The 7,564-nt window shown below is 41.4% G+C and overlaps 1 protein-coding gene across 1 annotated transcript in view; it reads left to right on the top strand.

Moving 5' to 3' along the window:
* Nucleotides 1–6,488, top strand: part of LOC130176932 (neural-cadherin-like) — an 81,179-nt gene extending 74,691 nt beyond the window's left edge. The window contains 2 exon segments of the mRNA XM_056388370.1: nucleotides 4,661–4,815; nucleotides 5,441–6,488. Of these exon segments, the coding sequence (XP_056244345.1) occupies nucleotides 4,661–4,815; nucleotides 5,441–6,007 (722 nt within the window). The 3' untranslated portion in view covers nucleotides 6,008–6,488.
* The last annotated feature ends 1,076 nt before the right edge of the window (nucleotides 6,489–7,564 follow it).

The raw sequence follows: 7,564 nt of genomic DNA on the forward strand, positions 1-7,564 counted from the left end.
AATTGAGCATATGATCCTTCAATTTGTGTGAAAATTTAAAATTAATTGAATTAGTGACCTTTGATCATGAATTCCTCCTGTAACTTTTAAGTACACATGAAAAAATTAACTTTTTGTTAGAAAAAGTAACTTCCTCTGAATAGCTATATACATCCAGTAAGGTAACAAAATATTTGATATACTAGCCTCTTAAATTATGACCATTTACCTTCCATCTGGGGCATTACATTTGTATGAGACTATGGTCTCTGGTCAGCACTTCTTCAGACATTCAATGTTTTTTGAGGTATTTGAAAAACCAAAAGAATAATAATTTATTACTTATGTTATGACTCTTAAACTAAACCACAGTCTCGCAGCACATTCACAGAGAGCACAGCATGCAGTCAGCACAATTCAGAGGTGAGAGAGTTGTATTCCTTATTTATGGGCATAAAAAAGCTAACAGTAGATTCAACTCGATTTATACTCTTTTTAAAAAGCATATTAAAATGGAAGTTTTTTTGTAAGATATATTAAAGTAAAAACTGAATTAGTAAGTCCTTAGGTGTGTGAGTTAGAGGGCCTTCGCTGAAAAAAATCTCACTTTGAAGATTTTGACTTATCAGATGATCTAAAGCTGCACTCTGACATATAAGAGGTCGTATGTTCAGAAATGTACACCAGAGCCCGACCATTGATTGCTTTGTAGGTGAGGAGTAGAATCTTAAAATCAATAAGTATAAGATGAGGGTTATGTGGTCTCTTCTTTGTGCCTGTTGAGAGCCCTGCTGCTGAATTCTGAAGTTTTGAGTGATGCCTAGGTGCATACTGTTATTTAAGTGAGAAGGTATGAATACATGGATGGCCTTTTTCAAGTATGGAGTGGTTAAAAGATATTTGGATATATTTCTCCCAAAATAGAAAATCTTATATTCAAACAATTTTAAAGCCTAAAATTGAACCCTGAAGAACACCACAAGTGATGTGTTCCAATTAAGAAATTTGAACTGATAAAAAATTGTTTAAAAAATTAAGATTTTGATCATTGATTAATCCTACATTTATTTTCTACATTAATCATTTAATCAATGAAAAGTGAGAAAATAGAGAAAAATGCCCATCATAATTGTCCAGTTTCTCTGGTGACATTTTCAAAGTGTTTGTTTCCTATCAACAGACCAAAACCTAAAGATATTCAATCTATAGTGATAAATGATCCCATTTGATGTTTGGTGTTCATGTGAAAGAGATTAATCAGTTATCAGAATAGTTGTTGATTAATTTTTCTGTTGATTGATTAATCAACTCAGTGTTTCAGCTCTACACTTGAACCTGTTAAGTGCTGATTACACCGGCACACTTGTGTAAACAACAGTCAATAAAATTGCTAGGTTGATGGTGTTACAAGCTGTGCTAGGATCTAATAGGATGAAGATTCAATATAAACCAAGCAACTGCTGCCAGCAGGGCCTTTTAAATGCATATGCATTGATATGGCTACACAAACACACCACTCCTGTGTCACAAAGATGAGCTATCCCTTTAATTCGTTGTTAAGGCTCAGGAAAGAGATGGTTTAATTGTGTTAGTTTCAGGGAATGTAGCTGAGGAAATGTGATTTTTCCTGTCCTCACAAAGATAGAGGGACAAATGTGTGTGTGCACGTGTGTGTGTGTGTGAGTGCCTTGCATGTTGTTGCACTCAATACCCTCTGTAGGGCCACATCGCTGTTTATGAGTCTTTCTGTCAGAGACAGGCTTATAAAACGCTTGGGCGATTCAATACACTGTCCCTGCCTTTATAACTGACTCAACATTCCCTCCAGGGCATGTGGCTAGTATTGGGACATCAGTTATTCTGACACTTGAGAGTGAAACATATAAAGCAGTCTTCAATATTTGATAATGAATTCAAAGATGATAAAGTGTGGCCTTGGCATCATTCATGAAAATCCATGTGTTGCGTGCATGCTAACTAAAAGACAGTGCTGCCCATTTGAAGTAGCTTGCCCACCGTTGCTGATGAGGAATTTATATTCAAGGCTCAAACTTCTCACCTCACCACACTGTCCTACATTATAATTCAGATTCAGTGGAGTGCTCTTTGGTGGCTGTGCATTTTCACACCTTTTTATTTAAATAAAATAAGCTGAATAAATGATTTTCTTGAACTTAAAGCAAAAAGAACACCCAGTTTGATCGTTAGGTGTCATGATCATCAGTCCTGAATGTAAGAGTAAAAAAATGAGTTCAGTGGTTGGGTGTAATGAACATCTGGTTATACAGTATGCAGTTGTTCAGTGATAACCCCCATCACCACAGGAACCACTACCATAAATACACACTCACACTCTGTAGACTCGCTGCACGAAGCGAGACTGCTGGCTGCTGGGCGCTAAATTAAAGGGGGACTCTTACTCTGCCTCAACATGCATTAAAAGTTAAAATGATCATCCATTATTAAGTTTTACATAAGCCATCACAGGCCGACTAGAATGTGAGTTCAGCGTGAGCTATTGACTGAGCCAGATGAGCTGATATCTGACCAAGCCTCATTAGTTCGGCATCAAATCTGACATTCGCTTTTTGAAGAATGGAAGAAATTAGCTTCCCATATGGGCTTCTGGATGCCAAGCGATCATGTAAAGTGCCTGTTCTTTTTATTCCCTGAGTGACTCATAAATAAATGATTTTTTCAACTCTTCCCCATCTCTCACCTGTCTCATTTCCTCCTGCTCCTTCGTCAGTTTTCCGTTCTCCCAAACCTTCCCTTGATGTTTCATCTGTCTCTTTTTTTTTTTTTTTCTCATTAAGCTCAGACTGGAGCTACAGCGATAGGGTTAAGTGTTTTGATCAAGCTGATGTTGTTTACTCGACGCTCATTCATAATGCACAGTCCGGTCCAGGCTAACATCATAATACCCTGTTCATAGTAACGGTTAGAGGGCAAAGAGGCAGCAGTATTATAGATTGATGAATGACTGTGAGGTTTGTTCTCAGCCCTGGGTGATATTGATCTCACTGGAATGTAGCTACATGGAGAGACACACACACACACACACACACACACACACACACACACACACACACACACACACACACACACACACACACACACACACACACACACACACACATTCAAGTAGGCAGTAGTGGCTGCAGGTGTAGGAGCCAAAACAACCATAGTGTGTGTTTACCTGTGCCTAATTGTTTGTGGGGTGGAGGGTTGTGTATCGAACACCTCCCTTATAGACATGTCTTTAATATCAGCTCAGGTGATGTTGAGGGTTGAGGTGAGCGCAGGCCTGCAGGCAGCAGGTAATTCTGGAGGTGAGGAGGAGGGCCGACGTCTGGTTGGCGCCGGGCCTCATTGAGATTCTGGTGTTTTCTGCGAGGGCGCTCTGGACACAGCGGTGAAGGAGCTGGGTCAGCTGATCAATACCGCTCTCCCCTCCACCCCATACTGAGGACGGCCGGCTGTGGAGCGAAGGGGGAAGCTTACAATCTCTTTGTTTCTGTCTGATATGAGAGCAGCATAGAAATTGAAAAGTGTGGCAGCCCAGGTGTTTAAAAGATGTTCCAGGCAGTGAATAAATAGAGATGATGATTTTTAATTGAGATAACATTTTTCTGTAGCAAGGAATAGCTCTCAGGGAGTTGTTTTTTTGTCTTTGTTTATGAGTACCTGCCTGTTAGTGTGACCCCAAAGAGCTCTTGGTGCATTCTTCTCTTTCCAAGCAATTACTTTAAAAATCCAGACTAATGTGATTACCCTGCATTTCTCAGAAGATTTCCAATTAAACTGATACTTAACACGCACCATATAAACTACCCTAGTTGAAATGGATCCCATCTAGTGTGAGAGATAAAAGCAGAGGCCAGGCAGAGGCCAGAGAGGTACTGAAAAATAGGAACAGTGAGAAACTTAATGAGTGAGGAAGACGAGGGGAAATTCCAATATAGAGACCAAAAAAAAAAAAAATTACAGAGATAAAAAAAGAAAGAATCAGTCTGAACTTGTAAAAACAGATAGCAAGGAAGAGAGAAGGAGAGAGGGATGGCAGATGGGAGAAAAATACTGGTTGAGATTAATGGACTTTAAAGGTCAGTCCAGCATGTTGTATAATTCAGCACACAATAGCTGTGATTGATGTGTGTGCTGTGGGACCTTTCCTGCTTGGTTCCCGCAGCATTCCTCTCGACGTTCAGCCGAGCCACTGAGGCTTTGAGTTTAAGTTGGGAGGAGTACAAATTCAGCTAATAGGTTTCCAAGGAACTGTGGTCTTTGATAAGACAGGAAGCATCAAAGGGAATAGGTGGAAAGGTGGTGCCTCTGTTTCCACGTATGTTCCATTAGTATGTCTTAACTGTACAGTCGGTGCAGCTAATAGGTCGTACAGGACAAATCTGTGTGATGGAAAATCCATTTACAGTCAAATATCAGGCTGCATTGCCTTTCTATTCAGGAGGATGCTGGCTGTTATTTTGCATTTGATGAAAAATACATATATTCACATTGCCAGTCTGGTATTTACTAGTATTTCAGTGTTATATCATCACTTTCCGCTCACATAGTCAATTTCATTTACACCCACAGATATGTTTTTCTGCTCAGAATCTCAATTGTAATTATGTGCTACTGCTCCTGCTGTGTTAACCTGCTCTCTGGCACCCCTCAGTGTTGATGCTGGGCCTGTTTCTCTACTCCTGCTGGAGGAGACACAAGGGCCTGAAGGAGGGTGTGTACCATGTGTCTGCGCACCACGGCGAGTGGGAGGACATCCGAGAAAATGTGCTCAACTACGACGAGGAAGGTGGAGGGGAGCAGGACCAGGTAAACACACGCGAGCTGGAATTTAGAGAGGCAGGGGGAGTAAACAGAGCGCAACGCAACACAAATATGGCACCACTTTAAGTTTTCATTTCCATGGCTGAGTATTTTAAATGTCATCACCTTATATTTCAGGACATTTTGAAAGGATATAAGAATACAAGTAAGGGCAGAAACTAAACTAACATAACATTGACATTTAATAGAGAACGGTGTTTGTTGGTGAAATGAAAAACTAAATATCATTTCCCTGGAGATCTATGAATGTGAGTCAATTAGCTGAAATTAAGCAAGTAGACACCAATAGCTGTTAATGCCTCTGTTTTAATAGTGCTGGTAATAACAGCCCCCCGCACCCCCACCCCCCTTCCTCTGCAATCAGATAATTAATTACTTGGCTAATCAATGGGGCTGTTGTTGCCAACATCTCTTCCTACATGGTAGATCTTCGTCTTAGTCTCGGAAACAAGTTCATTTGCTAGCAGATGCATTAGCTGTGCTACGCTGCTCTGAGCACAGATTGGTGTCATGTGGCAATGTTGCTTTTCATTATCTCTTGCATTCCTAAAAAAGATTACACTGGAACAAAAGAAACATCTCTTTTCTCCTCTTCGTTTTCTTGTCTCAGAATGCCTTTAATATGGTAGAGCTGCAGCGCTCTCTTCAGCCCAGCCCGGCTCAGTCACTCCGCTACAGCTATCCACACAGCATCATCTCCTACCCGCAGAGTAAGCTTCCCCAGGAGAGCAACAAGAAAGGGATGTCTAATGGGAATGGCAGTGCTGCTATCGCCCTGCGTCTGGCCATCCCCCCCTCAGAGACAGAAACCCTGCCGTCCCCTCTGACCTTCCGCCGCTCGCAGAAAACCCTCTCCTTCTCCAGCCAGGACTTAGCCCGCTACCTGTGTGAGGTCATCAGGGACATGGAGCACCCGGAGGAGCTCGGCACCATGACAACACCACGCCGTCCCTCCGGAAAGGAGCGCGGCCTGGCAGCGGTGCGCTCCCTCAGCTCCCTCAGTGCATCTCAGGGTTCAGAAGTCAGGCTTCAGGGGGCCCAGAGCACCCGGATGGACAGGTTCAAAACCCTCCGAGCTGTGGTTTGCGATTTGAGAGGAGACTCCAAGGCTCCGGAGGGCCAGAGAGACAAAGTGAAGGAGAGCAGAGGGCAGCTGAACTGCGAGAAGAGTGGGTGAGGCTGCATTCGGAGAAACTGAACTGAAGGTTGCAGAAAAGCAACACTAATCAGAGAGTGATGGAGGAATTCCAAAGGGAGATAATTAGATGTGAAATACTCCGAGACTGGGAGGTTGCCTGGGGTGTATGTGAAGTCTGCTATAAATGTACTGTATTGATGAAACTCTGAACACTTAAGTTCTTTGATATAAAAGATGTTTACCAATGAATGATCAGATGTGATGTATTGTTTACTTGGCATTGCACTGTACAGTATTTACTCCACAGAAAGCACTTTTTGGAAGCGCCCTGTGTCAAAACTACTCATGTCATAAAACTCATAAGAGTAAAGTCTGCAAGTAAGACAGCAAATGAGTTTCCTGTGAGAGAACTGGAATCTTTTTGCTGTTAATGACTCATGAAATCGTTTGTGTGACAAAATGATTTTGTTTCATTTGTATTATCTATTTCCTTTTAAATAAATGAATATCTTTGATAATATTTTGAGCTTGATCTTGTTCAAACACCAGTTCACATTAATGATCGTCAATTCTCCCGTTTTTGAAGTTCAAGCCCACTTTCATCATCAAATGTTGGTCAGGCTGTTTTTTTTTTTTTTTTTTCTGGTCAGCAGACACAAAGTGAAGTAAGATGTCTTTCTTATTACCTCCACATGAGTAATCCGTCCATGTATTTCCAGTTTATTTGTCTTCTTTTATTCCTGGCAGTGATCAGGATGAAAAAGATTCATGACCAAGAAATAAACTGGAACAGCTGTTCTTGTCTTATTCAACTAACTATGACCAGCAACAAAGCTCTGATGGGAGAAACAAAGTCAATTTCAGGATTAATCACTCATGTCCAGAGCTTGTAGCCTCCTGACCTGAGCTTCTGGGAGTCTCCAGCGTGAACTCCAAAGTGTGGGGGTCCCAGCAGGCCGCCCTACACCATACTTAACTGGCCAGCATTACTGGAGTTAAACAGCTGTGACACCGGAGCAAGCCGCCGGGGAAGAACACAGAGCCGCTGCATGCAGCTGATGGTTTTTATGTCTGTATCCAGTCCATCTACGCACCTACATAATGCAGCATGCTGAGAGATCTGAGAGGCAAAGAGGATGGTTTCAACTCTGTCGGTTTTTAAGGAGCTGTGCATATTTTCTATTCATGAGTCTCGGTGAAATGTACATATGAAATCTCAGTGTGAGCTCACAGATTATCACTGCTTTCATGCCACAGTACATCTGCGTCTCGGTATGGTTGTTAACATTACTAAATTATGTGGAATCCAGTCATCACTGAGGTAAATATGTTACGTGAATACACACTGCCACCTACTGACAAGCTTCCGACACTGCATTTAATACAAACAACAGCTCATTACTTCTCATTTACAGTTTATCTCTGCAGTACGCACAAGCGGGATCTCCCATTGTGGGTTTGAAGGATACTTGAAGGAGTTCATGGTTATCTCTGGAATCATGAATTACAATTTAGCACTAATGCTATTACATTTTTTTTTTAAATAAAAAACTAATCCAATTACTGTATGCATAATGAGTTTTGAATTTAAAATGC

The sequence above is a fragment of the Seriola aureovittata genome, chromosome 10 (assembly GCF_021018895.1).
Source record: "Seriola aureovittata isolate HTS-2021-v1 ecotype China chromosome 10, ASM2101889v1, whole genome shotgun sequence".
Taxonomy (NCBI): domain Eukaryota; kingdom Metazoa; phylum Chordata; class Actinopteri; order Carangiformes; family Carangidae; genus Seriola; species Seriola aureovittata.